General features: G+C 36.3%; 1 protein-coding gene across 2 annotated transcripts in view; it reads left to right on the plus strand.

The window, feature by feature from the left end:
* The window catches only part of PRKCA (protein kinase C alpha), a 266,528-nt gene that overhangs the window by 104,797 nt on the left and 136,737 nt on the right, over window positions 1–24,994 (plus strand). For both annotated transcript variants that reach the window (XM_067547328.1, XM_067547329.1), the window contains exon 3: window positions 9,020–9,102. In XM_067547328.1, coding sequence (XP_067403429.1) covers window positions 9,020–9,102 — 83 coding nt within the window. The remainder of the gene's footprint in view (window positions 1–9,019; window positions 9,103–24,994) is intronic.

Below are 24,994 nucleotides of genomic sequence, written 5' to 3' on the forward strand. Positions count from 1 at the left end.
AGCCTCCTCGCTGAACTCCTTCCATCTGGCTGCAGCAGGGATGGGGGGACTGCTAGTGAAGACTGGTGGTCCTTCAGGGTTGTAAAAATATCATCTGTGGCTCTTGAGCCAAAAAGGTTGGGAACTACTTATTTAAAATATTAGTGACAAATGAAGATAATTTGCATAATTAAAGTAGCGTCTGTGGGAAGAAAAGCTGTAAAAGAACACTGAGAAAACAAAATATTAGGGAACTTGTGATAAGAAGTGGGTATTCTTCAGGCAGCAATAATTAAACAGTCAAACATCCAGAAAGTCTTAAAATGTGTAGTCTTGTTTCTTGCCATCACTTGCTAGATCTTCTTTAACTTATGTATCAAATCACATGCCAGATAAATACTGTGTATTTTGTTGAAGTATAATAAAGGTCACAATAACAAGTTAAGTTATGGTAGTTACTGCTTTTAAATAATACAATGTACCACAACATTAAAAAAAATTCAGTAATAGGTCATAGATACATAAACATTAAAGCCAGAAAGTGCTGTTCTGATCATCTAGTTTGACTCCTGCATAACACAAGCCAGAGAATTTCACCCAGGGATTCCTGCATCAAGCCCATAATTTGTAGCTGAGCTAGTGCATATCTTTTACAAAGATATCCACTCTTGAGAAATACATGTCAAATGCTTTCTGAATATTCTGTTGATTCAGTTAAATGTTTTGATAATAAGCAGCTTGTGTTTTCAACGTTGAATTTAACAGATCGGACTTAAAAGGTACGTGTTCTGAATCACAAATAAATTATGTAATTCAAATCATGTGTCTTTTTCTTGGGCTGCACTGTGGAAGTACATATAGGCCTTCAGATTTGTGGTGTGTTTTTGGTTTTTATTTATTTTTGTTACTTGAGCCTTTATATTTTCATAATATTTTTGTCATACTTAGGAAATATTATCTCCAATTTTATCCCAAGTCCATGAATGCTTTGATGGAAAAGGCAGATGAAAATGTCTCGTCTCATATAAATAACCAGAGACATTTTGCAGATTTTTCAGATTCCAGGTTAATTACGTTGGCAGCAAACAAACACCAACAAAATAATACAGAGAGGAAGAAAATTGTTTCAACACAACATAAAATAATCATGAACTTAGCAAATAAGCTCTCTTACTTAACATTTGTTTTTCAGAGCGGTTATGTTTTCTTTATTGCTATCAAAATGTTTGCTTTTTCAATCATGTTTTAAAAACAACTCACATTCTTTGGGATTGAAAGTGTTTCTTCTTCGCCTTCCATAAGGCTATTTTATCTAGCTCTTAGTTGGCTTGCATGGTTAAAGGAACACAGTTTTGAGTTGTAGTATGCAGAACCTGAACATTTCCCAATTTATTATGATCTAATGGTAATGGCCAGATGCATGCCAGGCCGTTCCACCCTGAAGCTGATGGTAAAGAAGATAACACTGGATTTCTGTACAGCTCTGGCACACTTCTTCAGGTCTCCATCTCTTGTAACATCACGCCCTGGGCTTGTTCTGAGCTGCTCACTCATCGCTTCTCCACCACCGATCTATTACTCCCCGAGGTGTTGGGGATCCAGGTCTTGGCACCACAGGTGACTGTGATCCTGGGAGCTGGAGTCGCTCCTTGACCATGGAGGGAGCAGCACTGTGGACACCTCGTGCTACTCAATATAGACTGATTCCCTTTGGGGAACTCCCCCTCCAGATAGTCGTAGACACCCTTAGTAGGTGCAGCGACCCCTCATGGTGAGGAAGAGTGACCCCTTGACACGGTCCGCTTCGCTGTTCCTCACCCTTGGGAGGTGATCACTGCCAGGTCCCAAGGACCAATAGGTTTCCTTCATAAGGCTGATGAATGGGCTCCCAGCCGCTGGATGGGGAATTGCGGTCCTCCCGTCAGATGGCGGTTCAGTCCCTGAAGGGGGTGGGAGGCTCTATCCATAGGCCCATGACCCAGTGCTTCCCTGGGATCTCGACCTGGTCCTTCCTGGCTCACGGACTTCCCTTCCGGAACCCACGGCATCATGCCCTCTACTCTGGCCTTCCGAGAAGGTGGCCTTCCTGGGTTATGTACCTCGGCAAGGAAGGTCTCCAGGGTCAAAGCTCCCTCATGCTGTAGTCTATAAGATAAGGTTCAGTGAGACCGCACTGGGCCCTCCGGTCCAAGGTGGTTGCCAGTCTCATTGGAACAATCATATATTCTCCCCAGGTTCCCCAAACCACCCTCTTTGGAAGAGAGGAGAAGGCAGCACTCGCTAAAACGCGAGTGGGGCCCTGGCTTCTACATCAGATGTACAAGGCCATTCTGGAGAGCGACGCAGCTCTTCCGTGCAGCTTCTGACCGGATGAAAGCTTCACCGGTCTCTGGCCACCGCAGATTCCTTGTGAATAATTTCCTGCATCGCATTTGATCACAAGCAGATGAAGGTGCCGCTTCCGGACGCCACAGCTCACCCAACAGAGCTCAAGCTCCATCCACAGCCTTCCTAACGGAAATGCTAGGGCGGGGCATCTGCAAAACAGCTGCCAGGCTGGCGGTACATACCTTCCCGTCCCACCACGTCTCTGTCCAAGGCGCGGGAAGTAGTGGGCTTCAGCGGAGCTGGGCTGAGGGTAGCCCACTGCTAATTCCGATCCATCTCCGAAGTACTGCTTGTTAGCCACCTATAGTGGAATGGTCATGAGCAATCACTCGAAGAAGAAAACAAGGTTACTTATCAGTAACTGATGTTTTTTGAGATGTGTTGCTCATGTCCATTCCACAACCCACCCCCTGTCCCTGCCGCCGGAGTTGGTGGTAAGAAGGAACTGAGGGGGCACAGGGCCGGCAGTGCCTCATATACCGCGGCATGTGTGCAGGGCTCCAGGGGGCACCAGAACCGGCCTTCTGGGATCTGCTAAGAGGGAAAAAGTTCCGGTAGCCATTCACGGAGACGTACACACACCTATAGTGGAATGGACATGAGCAGCACATCTCGAAGCACAGCGGTTACTGGTAAGTAACCTTGTTTTGTGTGGAGAAAGTATATAAGGAAATATTATTTACTCCTTCTTACAACACAAAAACTAGGAGGTCACCAAATGAAATTAATAGGCAGCAGGTTTAAAACGAACAAAATGAAGTATTTCTTCACACAACACACAGTCGGCCTATGGGACACCCAGAGGATATTGTGAAGGCCAAGACTATAATGTGGTTCAGAAAAACTTGATAAGTTTCTGGAGGATAGTCCATCAATGGCTATTAGCCCAGGATAGGCAGGGATTGCTGTTTGCCAGAGGCTGGGAAATGCCAACGAGATGGATCGCTTGATGATTACCTGTTCTGTTCGTTCCTCTGAAGCACCTGGCATTTGCAACTGTCAGAAGACAGAATACTGGGCTAGATGGACCATTGGTTGACCCAGTACGGGCGTTCTTATGATCACAATGGTCCCTTTGGGCATTGAAATCTATGCCCAGTTCACAATATAATGTTGTGAAATCCCTCTCTCTGTTCCCATGAGAACTGTCAAACTTGTGGCAGCTAGTGAGAGGGAGGTTGTCACCCAGTGTCCCCAAACCTTAAAAAAAGTTATAGGGCTGGATTGAATTAACGAAGTACAGAACAGAGGCAGTCACTGATCTAGCAAAACCTGTCCCCACCTCCTTCAGAAATTTCAGTTTACCCTTCATTGCTCTGTTTGTTGTCCAGATTCATTCCCTTCTTACTGTATGTGTTTTCCATGACTGATCTTGAACTTCTTATACAACTAAAATTGTGTTTTTCTCTGTTAACCTTTTGTACCTGCTCTATCAATTATAACTCTGCAGCTTTTTAAAATGAACTAGATTTTGATAAATTAAAATGTTGTTTAAACAGAAGATATGTATACGCTGCCTTTTGTTCGTGTTTTGTCGTCGGTAAAAACATTCTACTTTTTTTAGGAATTATGACAGTTTATAGACTGAGCATTCTAGAAATGCTCAGCTAAAAACACAAATTATAAAGTATGTGGAGGGTGCCATTACTTAGCATTTACTACAAATAAAACATTTATTTATTTATTTATTTATTTTTTTACAGCTCAATGACTGGTCCCAGAAAAAGATTGTTTTCTGAGACACGAAACTGAACCTGATCATTTTATTTTAACACGCAAATGTAATATACAGTAAGTTATTCCATTAATGTAGATGTTGAACTGCAAATATTGCATTGCTATAGAGAATACCATTTAAAAAAATCTATGGTGATATTTAATTTAATTGATGTATTCCAGGTAGGAGAGTCAATTTGAAAAATTATAAATTATATCAAACCTAAAAGCATTAAAATAAATTTAACACTTTTCAATAACTGGTAAAAGTATTTAGACCCTTTTATTAAACGGAATTGAAGAGAATATTGCATTACATGGTAACATTTTGACAGTTTAACTTATGAGAAATTGTTTGTATGATCTGCAAACACATTACCAACCTTAAGCCTGTGTCCTAAAAATATTTATGCATTTGGGTAACTTTATGCACATGAACAAAATAGTGAGTTGAATGGGGTGCTTATCTATGTAAGTGTGTGCCAGATCATGATACACGTCTGCATGTTAATGGAAAACTTTATTCAATAAAAGTAGCAGCATATGGAATTTTAATGTCCAGTAAAACTTTATTGATTCTGTTTGTCTGATAAGAATGTCAGCCCCCGATTACATATTGAAAATGTACTATATGTATATAGTATTTCTTGGTTGTATATCCTATTTTGTGAGAGGAGACAGAAAGCCATTACAAGCAATGTATTGTTTTGCATTGTGATAATCCTCTGAGTGTTTCAATAGACTTTGTACTCCCTGCACATAAGTCAACCTGCACATTGATTTATGAACTTTAACAAGTGAAATATGTTTTTAAATGTCATCGTTAAAACATGAGGTCAAATATATTTCTGCTATGTGGGATCTTTAGCAATAGAGTGACGGTATTTCCTTAAAAACAAAAGGTAAGTGGCCTGCTGAAAGATTTAATATTTTAATTAGTTTGTACTTCTTATATCTTTCACTGCCCATTTCCCTTTAAAGTGCAGTATTCAGACATGTTACATTCTTTGTGACAGACGAGATTACATTAGTTTAGTTTGCCCTCAAAACATAGAGATCACTGACTGCTCAAAAATGTTTTTCTCAGTACTCATTTACCGTTTTCTGTAGCATTTATCTCACTTCTTTGAATTGAATAAAATTATAGCTCTGTGTATGTGCACTGTTGTAGGTATGGTAATGTGGAACTTTCATTAGTGGTGTTATAGATCTGCTATAAAAATAGAACTGGCAAACTGTTAGAGAACATTAGTCCGCTTAAGTGATTCAGTTTTGCTAACTGCATATTAAAATTAATGTTTGCAGTGAGGTTGTAGCCATGTTGGTTCCAGGAATGAGAGAGACAACGTGGATGAGATAATATATTTTATTGGACCAACTTTGTTTGGTGGAAGACACAGACAAGCTTTCGAGCAGTTACTGTAAAATATTTAATGTTCTTTTTGTCACTTCTAAATCTTAAACTACATTTTTATGAATCTGAAGTATGATTTCAGTCATCATAATCCCGTACTGGCAGGAATAAGGACTAGATATCCCATTAGGCTTTTTTGTAGCTCCAGACTCCACAACTATGTGACTTGACAGAATCAAACATCCCGTAAACCACAATCTTCATTCTTTTTCTTAATGTGACCGATACATAGAATCTGTTCATCAAAATGTAGATTTTTGTAACCTGATGCAGTCACCATTGAAATTAGTGAGAAGATTCCCAATTACTTCTGTGAACATGGGACCAGGCCCTGTCTCAGGAGTCAGAAACCCAGATCTTTTAGTGTGTGAATATACAGACAGAGCTGCCTAGTGGATGATGGTGACGAAATAGATAGATATACATATATAAAGAATGAAATCTAATAGGATAGTGATAGATGAAAGGTTAGCTCAAAAGTACTCTGGGTGTGTTTGCGGGGGAAGGAAAGGTGGGTACTGTGCACAGCATCTATTGTGCTACTTAGCAGCTGAATGTGCTATCACCTCCTGTGTTTGAGAGACACATGTTAAAAATGAGTTGTAAGTAGAGGCTGAATTGGCGGGCAGTCGTTTGATAAGATAGAGGGATAGCCTTGGTTTATTTGCAACATAAGGCCTCTATATCTAATGACTACATGGACGTTTGACTTCCACACCCATAATAGGTAGTGATATTAAGTAACCTTTACACATTTGATGCCAAATATTGCATGATATTTTGTGGCTACTGTGGCTTTGTCTTCACTGAAAACAGTTGTAAGTATGTGGTAAGTCCTTTGATCACTACCACCATATGGTGTCATAACATTATTTCTTATAATACATTTACTGTACTACATTCTATCCTATCCTAAGATATAGATAGTAAGCATTCCTTCAGGTGTAAAGGAACACAGGACACATTGTTGATTTGATGTTATATCATTTTGTAAGTAGTTATTTGTTTTTACATTTTAGACAAGGTAGTTAGCTCTTTGTATTTTACTTTATCTGATCACACTGAATTTTGCTGAAATTTTGCTGATGTTATTTTATAGGAATATGGTAACACCTTATCGAACATTTAGCTGTGAATAGCTAAATGGGATTTGAAAACAGTTCTCTGTATCAAAATTACTACAGTAAATTTTTCTAATTTGCTGTATGCATGTTGACAACTTTTGAATGTATGAAGAAAGCAATTTACTGTTCATTCATGTGAATCTAATAGCACAAAAGCCAGCACAGATAAATTGTTGTGAAACTCGCTCTGATGAAAGGTAACATAAAATTACAATCTCAATATATTTTTGAGGTCTTTTATGTCTTTACAAATAGTAATGAGGACTGGTTATCAAGTACATTATTCTCGTCATTTGCATTGAAGTTTGTGCATCATCCAACCTAGAGAATATGAATTCACGTGTAATATCTCTTTGCATGTTATACAGTGTTTATAACTTCTAATGTGTCTAACATTTATGGGTTTTTCGATAACTACAGAGATCTTTTAGATTTCTCCTTCTGTAAGAGATTGATAGAGGTTTACGACTGTAACTCAGCTTAACATGTCTTGTCTCAGAGTTGATTAATAAGTGGCACTGGCCACTTCAGCTGGTGTACCTTTGTGGGGAAGGATGGGGGAGGAGGGAGAGGGACAAAATCTTTGCTCCCTCTTGGACAATTCCCATCGTTTGTCACAGGCAGCAGAATTGACTGTTGCTGGCATGCATAGCTCTGCATGGAGGAAATAAATCCTTTTCCTGATTCAAACACACATCTCCTTAAACACATGCAGCATACATGAGTACTTGTTAGATGGCACCTTACATACTTGTTGGCATATACTATTTATACTATTTTCAGGGGAAGCATGGGGAATGTCTGAAGTGGGGCAGTAAAGCGGAGCCAACAATGGACATGCTCGTGTCCCATGATGGACACCCCCAACTGACTACATCAAATACATGAGAAGCTAAAGAAGGAAAAAGTAAATAGATGAATTCAAGTTTTGAAAAACTCACCATTTTTGTATTTAGCATTAGACGTTCTGAACAATTTGCTAATCAAGTTTTACATGCCAGTCAACAGTTATGGGACTTTCAGTCCAAGTGCTCACTTAGAGAGGCAAAGCTACTTTGAACTTCTCTGAAAAATGACCATTAGGTTTAACCAAAGTTAACCACAGCAATGTAGCTCTTTTCATTGTAACATATAAAATATTAAAAACGATGCCCCTAACATAATTTTAAATAAGCAAAAGCTTTATATAGTTGTAAACAGAGCACCAACCTTCAGAGGGTAATGTCTGTATTTCTGTATGCCCCAAATTCCAGATTTTGGAACCAGTTATTTGGTAGTAGAGAAGAATAATTCATGGGTAAAATTCTATGGACTGTGTTATGTAGGATCACTGTTGTCCGTTCTGGCCTTTAAATCTGTGAATTCTTTCCATTCACTCTTTTTCCTCTTCCCACTTGCCCTGATGTCACTCGCTGTATTTATAGGAAAAATATTTATAGAGCTATGACTACTCTGCATTTGTTGTAGGATTTCCTCTAGCTGTAACGAGGTAGAGCATTATTGAGGTGGAGTTGTCTGAAGTTTTTTTTTATGGCTTAAGTATTACAAATAAGCATTGCAGTTCTTCCTGAATTATTAAATAGATTAATCTAATCAAGAACTTTTTGTTTCACATAGAGTAAAATACAGTATAATCTATTAATAATGATTTAGAGGCGTTTCCTTACTAGTTGTACTGTCTAAAATGTTCTAGCAGGATGTTTTTTAAGTGCGGTGATGCTTAAATCAAAGAGCTACCAGATAGAATACACTGATTGATGTAATATAATTAGTGTTCTGCAAGGTATATACACAAGAGAACCATCTTTTTATAAGACTGGATGAACAACAGTAATATCCTTGTAATTTTGTGTTCACCTAAGGTGCAGAAGACAAAACGTTAACTACCTCAGGAAAATATCTGTCCTGACCAAATGGCTTGGTTTTCCTTTGTTTAAAAGTTGTAAGCTATACAGTAAAACATATAAAGATTTGAGGAGAGACCTATTGAAAAGTCCAAGTGTTCCATAAAATAAAATGGCAACATTGGAAGACCTGCTGGACCTATATTACATCACGTTATGGCTGGAGAAATGTCTTTCAATTTTGTAGCGAAATAACTTCCTGTCTGCAAAATTGAAATAATATTATGTACAATTCATTTTTGTAGCAGAGCAAACAATGACTTTCATATACTTTGCAATATCTCAAAAATAGACAACATAATATCAGCAATAAAAAGATACATGAACATCGAATGATCAGAGAATTGCCACTTTTTAATCCAAAGTAACCTAACTTTCTGAAGTTCTTTCTTCCATACACTGATTTCAGTGAAAACTAAATTTGTTTCAACAGTAAAGATTTAGTAAATCCGTGCCACTGTTTCCCTAATTGTTGTTTCCCTTTTTTTTACTAGTTTGCTGTTTTGTGGTTCACAAGAGGTGCCATGAATTTGTTACCTTTTCTTGTCCTGGTGCAGACAAAGGGCCTGACACTGATGTAAGTACATTACAATGTGATCTATTTTGTTCTTTTTAAAAAAAAAAAAAGGTTAACTGTGTAGCACTTAACAGTAACTCCTCACTGCAAAAATAGTTAAAGTTGCACATTATAATAGAGTTTTAAGTATTGGGAATAGAACAATATATTGACATGAATACAAAGATGTATAGACTTCAAATGTTGATTTTAGTAAGCAAAGCTCAGGTAAATATTGACCATCTCACAGGAGAATATATCACTATTCTGTTAAGGAAAAAGTCAGTGTTTGTAGTATTACGTACACTGATATATCTGATGCTGCCAGTATCTCTGTTACGGCCATGCATTTTCATTGCATAAGAATTTTTCATGTGAAAACAACGAAGTTAGAATTCCAGAAGAATTTATTACTTAATTTTAGGCTTGTCTTCACTGCAGCATTAGCTCATGATATAACTCAAATGTTGCCCCTTACCTGGCCCTCATCCACACACGAAAATCTCTGGCTTGAGTTAGGGAGTGCTTTAAACTTGAGCTAGCTTGCCTATTGGGAATATGAGTTGAAGCTCAGGTGCTGCTGACATTTTTACTCTGTGCTCCTAACACAATCGATTTGTGTTGCTGGAGTGTTATTTTGCAGTTGGCCATCTCACTCAAGCCAGGCTAACTTGAGAAAAGTTGAGTTATAGATAACTCCAACTAATTCTGCAGTGAAGACATAACCCTTTGTTACAGACCTCAGTGATGTACCTTTAGGGGTAAATGGTAACTGTACACTCGTCACATGACTGTGGCTCATGATTAGATGAAAATGTTCACTGCGCATGCGTGTGTGAGAGAAATATGATTCTATGTAACTTTGTGAAATGATAAACTACAAAAAGACATTTGTTATTAAAGAATGCAATCAGCATAATATTAATTAATCAAAAATAAATTTCACTCTTTGAGTTAAATACAGAAAGGCACAATGTAAGGAAGTAATTTTACCATATTAATCAGCAGTAATGAAAGGTAATTACAATTAAATATATTTATGCATTTATACATTTTCTCTTAGTTCTGAAATGTGTTGTCATCACCTGCAAATGAGTGAAACCATAGATTTGTATCACCCCTTCTTTGGAAGGTTGCAAATGTTGAGAGTTTGCATATCCTTGAGATATTCTTTTAAGTTCTATTGGTGAACAACTGAATAGGATGTCTTCAAATGACACTCCAATTAATGGGGTCTAAAATTTGGGATCAGTTAGAAAATGCTCCCTCTTTTTCATTTTAAGATTTTTCTGTGGTATTTAGTTCAAATAATTTTTCCAACCAACAAGATGTATAAAAATATTTGTAATAAGTTTGCAAGAAACATGCATATACCACATAAATATAAATATAAATTTTAGTCCATGCATCAGCAGTTAATAGTGATGAAAATTGTCACAGTAAATGATCATAGCAATATTGGACCAACTGATTGCTAAATATTTCAAAGGATATTAACTGGATTGGTAGATCCATACTTACGAGGAATAAAAAACTAAATTTAAATCTGGTCATTTTTATCAGCCTTCTGAGCCAGTTTCTTGAGTATTGAACAGTGAAGAATGAGCCATTTGAAACTATTTCTAAAAATTAAAACTTTGGAAAAAACATTAGGCATACTTTTGTGTGGAAGCCAGTTTTATGACTCCGTATGCAATGGGGCAAAAAGTAATTTCATCGTTATTTTCTTAATTAGCAGAAACTTTTAAAGGATCTTAATGTGACCCTTTTTATAAATCCCTTGATCACAAACTATCCGTATTTCAAGGTACTGTGTAAATTTCATATTTACTGCACATTTTACATGTGTGTATGTGAATATATATTTATAAACACCAGATAATTATTTCATAGAATATAATGCATTTAAATATATTAAATGTTTTAGTCCCTTGTCCTGTGCTTTATTCTGCACTACTGCAACATACTGCAAGAGAGGGTCCTTGCTATGTATCTAAAACAACACTGTGTGGGACTCTGCTAGAAGTTCTATATTGGTGGTACCCTGTGCCTGCATGGAATCACATAAGTCAGTGGGGCTCCATAAAGTTACAGCAGTCTGCCCTGGCAGAGCACATTACAATTTTGGAGATAAGTTAGTCTTTGTGTATTTTACCCTTCCTGCATTTGCCCCGTGTATTTAAAGTAGAATCTTGCTAATTTACAATTATTTAAAAAAAAAAAAAATCTTCCTCATGCCGTTTCTCAGAAAGGATTAATGACCAAGAGCTGTGGTAAGGTTTTATATTACTAGGATATGTTCTTTCTTTCTTTTTTTTTTTTAAACAGTATATGCTGTAGTAGTTTAGTGTATCAGTAATACTTCATAAATGACAATTACTGAAATAAATTAGCAAAGTGCATTTTGCGAAGCATTATATTTGCCTTTTGTTTAGTTTGATCACTTGCAAAATACTCAAATCTGCTGTGGTCTTCTAGTCATTAGTGAACTGGAAAGCTTCTACTGCACTTCGAAGAGCTTTTATCAATCGTTTTACATATGCATAGCATTTCTGGTGAGAAACCTTTGGCATTTTATAAATTGGCCTCCATTTCATGTAAAATGAGAACTCTATTGCACCCTATTGAAATAATAAACTAATGTTGCTTGTTCACATAGAAACCTTCTTCAGGATTATAAATTCTGTTATACAATGAAGTAATTTAACATCTGTTTATAGGAACAATACATTCTGAAGTTTCCTTTGTTTGAAACACTCTGTTTTGTTTCTTATAAACCATTCAGGCTCTAGATTATAGAGCATTATCTCTTGCAGATGACATGTACCAGAAAACTCTACTAATGAGACTAGGTTTTAATGAGTTTCTCAGGCACATTTTTAACATGGTATATATACTAGATCAATAAATAATGGATGGACAAAAAGTTATATGGAGGATTATAAAATCTGTTGATAAACTCTGAAAGCTTGGGTTGCTTTTAAGAATTTACATGAGAAATTTTGTTTTGTTTTGGAAAATGAAAAAAGTTTCAGGTGGTAAGTGCTTTTACCAGGGTTAGACTCAGAGTCCTCTGAATTGTGTAACTTTTAGTATAAATTTATGCAGGAGATAAGCAGTGACTTTCTCCAAAAGCAGTGAAATAGCACACATTTGCATAGTAGAATTATTAGTTTTGTGCAAATGCAAGACACAAGTCTGTACAAACAATCTAGCTCTTTCTTAATGATAGGTCCATGAGGTCCACAATTCGCTCTAGAATCTAAGGTGTCACAAAAGAAACCAAGTATTCTAATATATATATATGTAAATATTTGTAGTTTGTAAAGAGGAACAGCACATGATCTGGTGATTAGAGTAAATGTGTTTAAGCTTGTCTGTTACATACTTCTGCCACAGACTAGCTAGCTAGTCCTGAGTATCAGAGGTCCATAAAAGTTGGTCTCATCTCCTTCCCATTTTTAAGGAATCTTGGCTGCATACATGTATGCCAGTTAAAAGTTCTGGGCTACATCTGGGCTACTCTGGGCTCAGGAGTACAATATTTTACATTGTACTCAAAATTGGATGACTAGTGTGGACCTGCAGCATTGTGCCAACTTGCACCCATGTGACTGAACAGATTCAAGTTGTAACAGTGCTGTTCTTTAGTATAGATAAAGCTTCACACTGACCCACATACAGTGGCTAAATCATCTTCCTGGGATTAAAAATCATCTTCTCCTGTTGCTCTGACCTCTTTCCCTTCATCTTCATCTCCTAATGTGTACCCTGGCTTCCCTTTTCTTTCCTCAATTCCAGCATCTCACCATGCCATTTAAAGCACCTCACTGCTCTGTTTCCACCTATATCCTTTACCTGTGTTTCTTCCTGTGCCCTTCCCAGTCCCCTGGGGTCTGTCTGAGTCTTCCTCCTAACAGCTTACCTTTTTATCATCCATTCTTGGCACATATATCTCTTTCCATGCAGCCCCTGTGAAATAGCCTCTTAATCAGTAGTGTCCCAAATGTTCCCTCCTTAAATTCACTACCAGCCATGTACCTGTTCTGCAGTACCCCTGTGTGCTGCCACCCAAATTAATTCTGTCTTCTGCTACTTGACTTAATTTTGTTGGATCCTGATGCCACCTGAAATTTTAGAGGCAAAACTTTATACTTCAAGGTATGGGTGAAGAGCCAGCTTATAACAATAAAGAAGACGACACCATTTTAAACTCAAAACAAGACCACCAGGTTACTATGTTGTGCTTCCCTTTGCCTTTTGGGTAGAGGCATTGGCTCCATTGAATTCAGTGTCAAAACTCCCATTGGTTTCAACAGGGCCAGGATTTCACCCACAGTATTGTTTGTGTCTTATTATATGGTACTCTAAAATACCATGTATGTCTGCAAATAATAAACAGTTATTTTAGGTTTTAGATTCTTTTAAAAACTGAAAAGAATAAGAGTTAAAAGTATGATTGCATTAGTGCTCACCTATGAGAATAAGATGTTAGTAAAGAGCATGCTGTATTTAAAATCTACATCAGAGGTGGTTAGATGTTAGGGTTGGGTATGTGGTAAAAGGTCTTTTGTACTAGTGATTAATTAGTTTATATTCTTGGCTAAAGCTCTGCTTTGACACTTAAACTGTGAATTCCTCAGTACACACACACTCCTGTCATTTCTTCTCTCCAGTGCAGCATTTCAAAGAAAAGCGTGAGGCCATTTAATCCAATGAAGCCTCTCTTAATTGTTATAGAATCCATTATCTGGAAAGTTGTTAATCATTTTTAATATTGCATGTTACATTTCCTGATTGAATTTTGGAGACAATGGTTAAGTACTTCATTTGGGTTACCAAATAATCTGTTTCAATGTTGACATAAAGGAAATAACACACCATGCTTTGTTGTTATTGGAATATGTTTAATAATCTTCTCTACAATAATGGGTACTAGTAAATGAAGGGGCTTATAGCTAGTTACACTTCAATTTACTAAAATATATGGTAGGTTTTATAATGTGTTACTTTTACAATTTTACTCAGTTATCTTATTACAACCTAAATTAGTGCTATTTGCATATCTCTTGAATGCAATATACTGTTTCCATATCCTAGTATTTACAATGTATAGCATGGTGATCTTTGTGAAAAGGATATTAATGATAAAAATAATTGTATTAATGATAAAAATTAATGATCGTATTAATGATAAAAATAATCGTATGCCCTCAAATGCATATTTCTGAAATTATAAGTATGACCTTCCTTGGCTTATTACTGCTCTTAAATATTTAAATTCCTCTCTTTCCTCTGTTTGTTGAGAGAACATTTTCAGTGCAGCTGGGGATCATTATCAGCTAGCAAGTTCGAATGTAGAATTGACTTTGATAAAAAGGTAATCATGGAGGCTATTCATACAAATTATACTCCATCTTGAAAGCTCCTAACACTTGCAGTTAGTGATGAGCAGGGTATAGCATCAGTTCAGTATTGGAGACTATATCCATGGTATAACTTAAGCACATATATGCTACTATTAGCCTGCTTTTTCACTAAATAAACTTAAACAATCCATGAAGTAGCAATCTGGGTTTCCTTATAGCTACTGAGTGAGCTTTCAACAGAATTGACTGGTAGGAATATCTTTTTGCCACTGTTTTATGAGAAGCTTGATATAGGTCCAGCATATGATCTTGACATTGAAAATCCAGACTGTTTTTTTAATCCTCTGTGCCTGTCAGTTTCATATAGATGTGTTACTTCTTGCTTTACCCCTATGGCTAAAAACAAAATACAACAAAAAAAACCTCACAACTTATTCTTTGGAAAATCAGTGGCATTTAAGGTCCTAAATCCCATTGCAAGTTACAGGTTCTCCCCATCTCTTGGATGTTTTAGTTCTGATTTCCTGGGTTATACATGACATATCTGGGAAGAACTGGTGAAAATTAATCTTGACTTCATATTGATTCTAGTAAAACTTGACACAGGGTTTTTGAGAGCAAACTGACGTTGACTTTATGGGGCAAAGTTAAGAAAACAAAAATGAAGAGTGTGTTTTTATTTAATCAAAGACAAAAAGCTTTTTAGCGTGTTTATATGGGGTTAAAAAGTGAGATTTACGCATTAGATGGATAATGCATGTTGAGGAATGTGATTTTTAGGCTTCTAGGTTTAACATAGTACAGCATGACTCATTTATTCTTAAGAAGGTCACTCCACGGATCACTAAAATAGACCATGAAAAACCAAAGTGGATTTGAACTAGAGGAGGATTTCATAAAGCTATTTATAAGAAGAGAGAGCCAGATATTTTTTCACGTTGTTTGTCAGGATTGTGTAGCTCAAACTATCTATAATTTAATTTCAATCCTTTTTTCTGTGAGAAACAGAAATTTGGGATACTCTTGTAACATCATTTAAAATCTGGGATTATGGCCTGTTAGGGTGAAATAAAGAATCTTCTGTATAAATCTTTTAAAACTATAAATTATGATGTACCTTTCACAGATGTCTGTCTATTTCCACAAAAACACTGAGTAGGCTACATTATAGCTTACTTCATGGGCACAACGTATATATGAGATTTTTTACAAATTCCTGTTCAGACAAGTACATTCTACAGGCAGTCAGTCATTCTCCACCATTCATAAGGACTCAGTTCAGTCAAGTGATGAGTCTGTAGGCAATGGTCATCACCTCAACATATCAGTTCCTATGATTCCATGTGGTAGCTAATTCTCCAAGTGTCATATTAGGCATAGAACTATCGTGGCTTCCAGATCATGGTCAGAATTTCTCCTAACCATTGTAGTATGGATTTAAAGTAGTCTTTGTGCTATTTTTCAGAAAATTAACTTTTTAGCTCTGTTTTTACCTAGTTTCTAACGTTTAGGAGGTTTTTTTTTTTTTTTAAACTCTAACATTGTTTCACTTAAACCACTCTTGCCTGGAACCTTAATTTCACCTTAAAGTGTTTCCTCTGAGAATATCCTTATATTTAAATATGTTCCTAATGTCCTTCTCCTGCCCGTTTCTGAAAAACCTAAGTGATCACAAGGGGGCATACCTGTTTCAAGTAGACCTTCGGAAGCCAAGTGGGGACAATGCGCCTTTAGTCTGCTGCTTCACGACCTCCCTAGCCACCATCCTGTGCAGAGGATAGTCCTGGTGCTTCTGACTTACAATAGTCCATAAGAAGGAGTTCCTTTCTTGAAGACCTCTGAGAAATTAGATTTATCCCTTTTTCTAAACGCAGTGTTGTACTATTAATTTTTGAGAAACTATTTAATTTTTGTGAAACCCATTTTAATTCTTCTGTGAATTGTGAAGTGCCAGGTGAATGATTTTATTGTATTGCATTTTCTGATTTGTTTTTGGAGTTAATAGTTAAATCTCTAACCTTAATTTACTTATTTTGGTATTTGGATGAGAAAATAATCTGTTTCAACATTTATCTCATGAGAGAACACTCAGTGCTGTAGGGATTTCAAAAGAGTTGTATGGAGAGATACAAATTTAATAATCTCTCATTAATGGGAGCAGGGATATGAAGTGGTTTGTATACTTCATTAAGCTGTGCTGTATATTTTGCTAAATTCATTGAAGTATTCAGTGGAATTTGTCATGATTACTTATCTGTTGTTATCCTTGTTGCTTACTTGTGCATGCAGTTTAACCTTGGAATAAAATATATGCCTGTCTTTCTCAATAGTAATCTCTGTAAAAAGAATGATGATAAACAGAGTCCTTAAATGTTGTGTTTTGTCAGATATGCATTAGCTGCTGCTGTTGTACTAGTCAGACTCCTAATTTACTTGCTTTTGAGGGTTTCCAGAGTTTTGGCTTTTAAACAGTACTTCTTTGAAAACTATCTGTAATACTGTATATCAGAAGTATTTGAAGCATAGAAAACCATGATAGAATGTTAAGTAACTGCTATTCTGTTCTGCAGAAGTTCATAATATGGAAATAAAACATCAGAAATTATTAATTTCAGTAGTACAAGTTAAATAGGCTAATGTGTTTCTCTTATACTTCTTGAAATAGGATAATTTTTCTTAGAAAAATGAAAGAATAGGAGTGCTATAAAAATAGTCTTGGTTAGAGATGGAGAATAAGAAGATTGCTTTTAAGAAAATTGCTGAAAGTGACGGGGTTAGCTTTAGGTCCAGATGTAGCTGTAATTACACAGTGCAGGACCTTCTTCATTGCAGATGACTGTAGATGATGATGTAGTGGATAGGTGAAAGTAATGAGAAGGAAATGGAGGTTCAGTAAGGGAGACTTCATTTAAGGAGGGGGAAAAACCTTTGAACCTGTCTCTTTCATATGTTTGTTTTCTGACTGTGGTATGGCTGAGATAGGGTAAAGAGAAGAATACCCTTAGCCAAGATGGACTGCCAGAATGGAATACAAGAAGTGAAAAAAGCTCTGTTTAGAACATCCGCAGTCATAATATATCAACAGAAGTGAGAATGTAGTGATAACTAATTAATAAAACTGCGAGTTTGAAACATAGAGGATATTAACAGACTGACTAAAGATATATAGTTTCTCACATCAATATAACTTCTTTAAAAATATATCATGAACTTTAAGGAATATTTATAGAAATATTGTTTTTAAAAGTGTATTTTGTTGGTTGTAGGATTTTAAGTTTTTTTCCTTTTTTTTAAAGTATCATCTTTAGTAATAGTGAAGAAGTTGGTCATTTACTATTGGATCTAACTAGTACTAGAAGGTTGCAGAGACAAGATGTATAACAATCTCTAAATTTGTCACAATATAATTTTCATCATAACTACATATTATTCTTTTTTGAAAAATAAACAAACCCTGATATGCTTGATGTAGCCAAAGCAACGTGTACTCTCTTTTATAACTGTTTTAAAAGGCTTTTTATCTTTCTTGTTCTTTGCTGGTGTGATGCTGCTGTTGCCATGGAAACAGATCAGCAAGTAGTTTTGTTATACAGTACAACAGCCTCTCTGACACGGAGAGATAGCTTTCGTGATTTAGTAAATCAGGTAGCCTTTTCATGGAGAAAACCACATTCTGATCCTTCTGCGTACTAAGTTAATATCAGCAGAATTTATCATTTCCTTTTGTGTTATCTTATGAATTCATAATCATTTGAACATAAAGAAAACAGTTTATTAGTGCATTTAATTAGATGGCTCACATTATTCATGATATAATTTGAAAAGAACTAGTAAAAACTAAATAAAGGATTGTGTGACTTTGGCTATTTTGTATCCTTCCATACACTTTTATAGTTGGTTTGGGATTTTAGTGGGCTACCTTATACTACAGGTTATATAGGATTAAATTCATTTTGATACACTTTAATTATTATTATTGCCATGATCTACTGGAATATAAAGAAGGCAAATACGTTGTTTCTCAGTGTTACCATACAGTGGTATCTTGTAAGGTCACTGGGTATGCCAGTACATCTGTAGCTTCTTTTAAAGCAGCCTTAAACAACTTTTTGTGACCTGGGCTTTTTGGGTCAGTCGATCCCCCCCACTGTTTGTTCTCTCTCCCTTGAGTGGAAGAGCCTTTCATATCTCCTGGAATCATCGGCATCGCAGTTAGTACAGCTAAAATTAAAATCATGTACTGATTTGTTTGAGACAGGAAGAAACAGATAGAACCAAGACATTCATAGTGAGAAACCTCAGTTCTATTCTTGTCTATGCAAGGGTTGTGCATTGCCTCAAAAGAACAGGCTAGATGTCTTTGTACAAAGCTGTTACCTTGCCCATTAGAATCTCTTTGCATTTTGTTTTCTTCCTCTTCTGGTCCGTGGTCAGCTGCCCAGTGGAGAGCTTCTTTCTCTCCCCCATTAAATAGTCTGTGTCCCCTCTTCAGCCTCCTGTTAGAAACTGCTTCTTTGTAGTCAAACCATCTTTTCCTTCTAAATAGAAAGAAAATGGTTTATAGATATCACTACATTGTGTAACATAGATCTCCTTTTTAAAGCTACTGTGGAAAAGGACATCAAAAACAACTAATAATGAATCTCAGACAGTAGCGCCAAAATATACTAGTGACAGCATTTCTGTTCATGTCAAACTCAGAGGGGCACTACCAATGTATTTTCTGCCATAACCAGCCAGTAGTATGGAGATTGGGTTAGGTCAGCATACTCAACATTGGTTTTAGAAACAGCCTACTCTGAATCATTCACTTGATTTATTTTTTTTCCTCTATCACAATAGGTGGTTGCAGTGTAGGGAATGTGATTAGTATCAAGGAAATGAGATTTTACTGGCTAAGACCAGTAATCATTATTGAAGATTTCACTGCACTCCCCCCAACCAGTTATCAGTACTTTACAAGGTAGGTACTCTAGCAGATGACACATTTTAGAATTGCTGATTGTACCATATGGCATACATAGTATGCACTTCAAATGTCAGCACACTCATCTTGCTGCAAATTGAGATTTTTATCCAATTTTGATTTAGGAACCACCACCTCAGAATCAGAAAGTGCTGAAAATGTTTTCACTCAGTATCTGATCCATCAGTCCTCATCCTCAAAGGAAACCTGCATGACACTTTCAGAAGATGATCCTGAGAGCTTAAATTCATAACTCTGTTACGCACTAAAATCCTAGACTCAACAGAGACACTGGATCTGTGGCTTATTTCAACAATCTGTAACCCACTAACCCCCTCTTTTTGTCACATGACTGTAGAAGTGTAACAGGCCACTCTATTTTGAACAGTCCCTTGCAATATGTGCCAACTACTTATGCTAAACAATCTCTTCCATCTTGCATTTTGCTGTGACTCTGGGAATACCTTTCCCAGGCCTGAAGAAGAGCTCTCTGTCTGTGGCTCAAAAACTTCTCTCTCTCACCAACAGAAGTTGGTGCAATAAAAGATATTACCTCACCCATCTTGTCTCTCTAAAAAATGTTTGGCATTCTTCTAGATTTTCACATTGGTCTGCAATTGTGCACTTATTCTACAGCAAACAAATTGTGCTCGCCAGTTTAGAGAAAACAGACCTAAATCATGTTTTGTGGATGTGGAGTCTAATAGAAGTGCTGACAGTATCTTGTGCAGTAGGAGAATAGAGTATTGTTTACCCCTAAACTCTCTTTCCTCACTCCCTCTTTAAATATCAATATAATAGAGCTTCAATGTTGCCTTAAAGATTGACTGATGTTTTAATCTTTTGCATGGGGTAAATGTAACTAAGCTTCAGGGAAATAATTAAAAATTCAGTTTAATTAATCAAGCTACTAAATACAAATACCCCAGTTGTGTAAAAAGAAATGAAGGCTCTTGATGAAAAGTTCATTTCAATATTTAGAATTTAGAAAAACTCCAATCCTAAATTTAGTATTTAGTAGAATGCTTAATGGGTTGAAGTAGTAATAATTTAATTTACAGCATGACAACCAAGATTATTCATTTTAGTTTAGGGAAGTAACTGTGATGTGAAATATTACAGTTTAATAACTCTTATTGAATGCTGACTTCTTAATGGAAACCATTGATATTTCCAATTGTTTTATTTGTTTTCTTTTGTTTTTTGTTACATTATGCTTCTGGTGCATGATTCATGTGCTTCAATTAACTTTTAAAGTTTTTACAGGTTCTTCTTGAAAATCTACTTTACGTCATAAAGCAAAGATATAAAAGCTAATAAAGTAACTTCCATGTGCCCTGAAAGGTTGCTGTATCAAATCTTTTCAGCTTGTATCAATTGGTGAAACAGTGTTGAAAGGCGTAAAGACAAAAATGCTTCTTTATAAATAACACATTTTTCTCTTTGAAGAACATAAAATATAACAATGAGACCAGCTAAATTACATCTAATATCTAATCTCAGAAAATGGCCAAGTTTTATGAACTATGGGACTGAGACAGCATTAGAAGAGGCATAGAATAAATATGGCCTTGAAGTCAGTCATCTATCATCTATTTCCTTTTCATTAAGCTCTTTATGAGAAGAGAAGATTGACACAGCAATTTTTAATACAAAGGCCCTGTCTTTTATACCTTGAATTAGGTATAGATTGTGGATGGATAAATCTTGTGAGGAAGTCAACGATTTGTGAACCTTTGGAGTATTTTTAGATTCTTAAAACTAGTTGTCTATTATTTAAACCCATTTTTCTAAGCATGAGGCACTTTACTTCCCATAGCATGCTTTTGTAGCTAAAAGAGAGCCTGTATATGTGTTGGGACTAGAAGACCCCAAAAGCTAGGATGGTACAAGTGGGTCTTTGACGTATAGTACATACTGTATATGGATTTTTTTTCTTTTAGTACGTTCCCCCCCTCCTTTCTACTATTTTCCCCCTACCCATTCTCTTTTACACGGCATCTGAACTCAGTAATGATGTAGTAGTATGAGCTGAAATTTCTAACCCATTTTTCCTAAGTATGAGGCACTTAACTTCCCATAGCATGTGGTTGAAATTTCAAACCCACAATATCTTACTAGGTACAGTTAGTATTTTATGACAACCCTTTCTTAAGGAGTCTGGGCCCTGTACCATTTTACAGCAATTGAAAACTTCGGCAAACAAGTTTTCCCTATAGATCATCTTTGAGATGTTTGAGGTCAGATCACCAACTATGTTCTCAACATTCTCAAAACCCTCATTTTTCTTGCTGTGCTGCAGAATTTGTTTCAAAGTGTTCATGATATTGAGGGTCTTTTTTTAAAGATGGGTAGCCTGGGACTGAGCCACAGAATCACAGCTAATTGTGAAGGGAGAATATTGTAAGGAACATATCCTTCTTGCAGTTATATGTTCACACCCTAATTGCCTTGCAACAAACATTTTATTTAATGCTCCTTAATTACATTTATTTCAAAACAAACAAAACCGGCATGATTCGAGATTTTCAGTTCTAAAAAGGTGTACATTTTGAGCTGGCATCTGTGGTTACAAATATATATGGTAATGTAGAAACCACTATGTGGCCACTCATTATGTCAAACAGATATGATTGTTTGCTTTGCACTGTAAAAACAATCCGATGGCAAAAAAAAAAAAAAAAAACAACCCCCCCCCCCCCCCCCCCCCCCCCCCCCGGGGCAAATTAGATATTACCTTAGGAAAAAAGTGCTCTAAGTCTTTCTGATTAAAATCCTTTTATAGTATTTTAGTGTGTTTTGCACTGAAATTTATTAACCCCAAATAGTAAATATTATAATTAATAATATTAACTATATTATATATATTAACTAGAATATTAATATTATTAATGTTGTTTGGGGTTGGACTAAATGACTGCCTGAGGTCCCTTCCAACCCTAATCTTCTATGATTCTGTGATTATGCTTCAAACTTCGGTCATTGATGAACTATTACTAGTAAAGTGACACCTCTGTTTTTCCTAAAACTACTCCTTGTTTAGTCATTAAGAGTATTTACGTATTCCTGATTCTTTTAGTCTCCTTAATTATATACTTTTAATAATGATATAATTATATAATTTTAAAATCTTTATATAGAGAGAGCTGGTGCACATTAAACAGTCTGGGCAGGAAGCCCTTGTCAATACCTGAACTGAATCAAGATATTGATAAGGATCACTGCAAAAGTACAATTCAGAGTACCTCAGGTGTGTTCATTTACTCCCAAGATAATGGGCCTTATCGGTGCACGACATACATAAATGGCACAAGGATGAAGATGGTGATTAAGGTTTATATGGCAGGCACCCATCACCACTGGATATATTGGATTTTGATTGGTATCAGGAAGTGCTGAATAACTTATTTGGAGAAATAGCCAAGCTTGCTAAGCTATTGGTAAGTGTGGATGGTAGTAAACTGAAAATGAATATTCTTCATACCTGTTTGTGTTCAACAATACTTACTCCACTCCCCCTGTATTCTGTAGCATTAACCTTCCATGACGACTGTAAACTCAAGGCCATCACTCTCATTGGGATTCTGGATTCAGTTCTAATGATACGCTCTCAGATTCCCTGCCCCAGCAGATAAGTGAATGAGGCTTACTCCTGCCCCCCAGCTTTTAGCTCTTCTACCTCTCAATGCATCGTGCACATTCTCGTTCCCTGAAATGAAGGGCCCTCTTCTCAGCTTTAGAAAGCTTTCTGAGAACTGCGTTCCTGTGTGCTTCAGCAAGCAGAGCACGAAACTGGCATTGATCTGTTCATTTGGGATTTATGCTATTGGCAACAAAGTCTTGCTAGCAAAATGAATGGAAACTAAAACCACTCCTTACAGCAAACACATTATAGTTCTCATTCCTCTGGATGATTAGCCAGTTGTGATACATTTTGAGAGTTTTGGAGTTCATACCTAAAGATGGTGTGTACCTACCAAATTCACCTCCACTTCCCACATTCAACACTGTTGAATAATATCTTTTTGTGCAAGGTGTTGGGAGCTAAAACAGAGGCGATAGAAGAAATTACGCCACACACAGGAGTTTAGCATTATTGGTGGTGGTATTTTTATTTATATACTGTACCACCTACGATCCCTACTCATGGACACATCCCATTGTGCTGTACATACACAGAACAAAACGACGGCCCTGCCTCCAAGAAGTATCTCTTCAGTACTGGCTCAGGAGAGGACCACTTTATTCATCAACATTATTTTCTTTTTGGCATCAGATATTGCTTAGCTTGTTGGACCTGATGGAAATATAGGCTCCATACATTTTTAAAACAAAATGATCCTTGCTACATATTGTAGGAGTCAACATCTGTGCATAAATTTATTTTTAGGATGATGCAGATCAGCCATATTTTCTGGGAGGAGGGGGGTTATACAGCTGAATGATCTAAGCTCATTCAGTATTTAATAATTTGACATTAAAGATGGACTAGTAAATAATTTAGGACCTATGTATAATCGAGTTTGTCTGATTTGAAACTTCCTTTTTATTCTTAATACTTATTTTGTAATAATGTCTTGAAATTAAATACCCATTATTTGTACTTTGTGCAGCATTGTAGCACAACTAAAGACTTTGAAGAAATAAAACAGTTGGATGTAATTTCCATTTCTTAAAGTAAGTTACTACACTTCAGCAACTGTTGCAGAGAGCTTTGTGAATTACATATTCATCTTGATGGCATGACATGAACAAACAAAGTAGAAACAATACTCTGCCCACAGAATATAGATATACTCATTTTTTCTTTAGGTTTGCATAGTCTTTTTTTAAGTTATTTTGCAAGATGTGCTTGTATGTGTTATTTTAAGCACGTGTGCATATTTGGTGTTCATGAAAGGTAGATTGACATCCTTGAGGTCTGAGGACTTCTTTTTCCCTAGGGGAGAATATTCTTCACAATCTAATAGGCTTCACTCTTAATAAACTCTTCATACTCCATGAGGCATGTAGTGTGAATGTCAAACAGTTTTGCCTTCAGGCTGATCTATAAATAACTCCTTGCTGACATGTAGCAGACCTAGGAATAGACATCTGTTGGTATTCACCTGTAAGAATTCTCTGCAAGAAGTAACTCTCCTTTGATTTACTGGCTTCTTTAGTCTGGCTACTATACATAATGAATGTAAAGTTAACTTCTGCCTCTTGAAGTATTTAGTGCAATATCTTTGTTTTTTCAAGGAAATGTTAGAGAAAAAACATGATCAAAGAAAAATCTGAATGCAGGAGCTTAATGAGTTCCTCATGGGGAACTTTATAGCTTTAGTTCAGAATGTTTCTCTGTAGAAGTGCAGATTTCAGTCTGGAGTTGAGTTTGTTTTCATGAGGAATGTGTGGGTGAGCGAGCATCCATTAGTTCTCTTTCTGTAATAATGTGATCTAATAAAGCTCTGCAGAATGTTGTTCAAACTTGAACTAATTCTTACATTAAATATATTATCTCCACATTACCTCTGGAGAAACTGAGGTCCAAAGAGGTTAAGATTTTGCACAAGGCCCAACAGCGAATCAGTGGTGG

This window comes from Emydura macquarii, unplaced genomic scaffold, assembly GCF_026122565.2.
Source record: "Emydura macquarii macquarii isolate MOO-44397 ecotype Brisbane River unplaced genomic scaffold, CSIRO-AGI_Emac_v2 contig_1230, whole genome shotgun sequence".
Lineage (NCBI taxonomy): Eukaryota > Metazoa > Chordata > Testudines > Chelidae > Emydura > Emydura macquarii.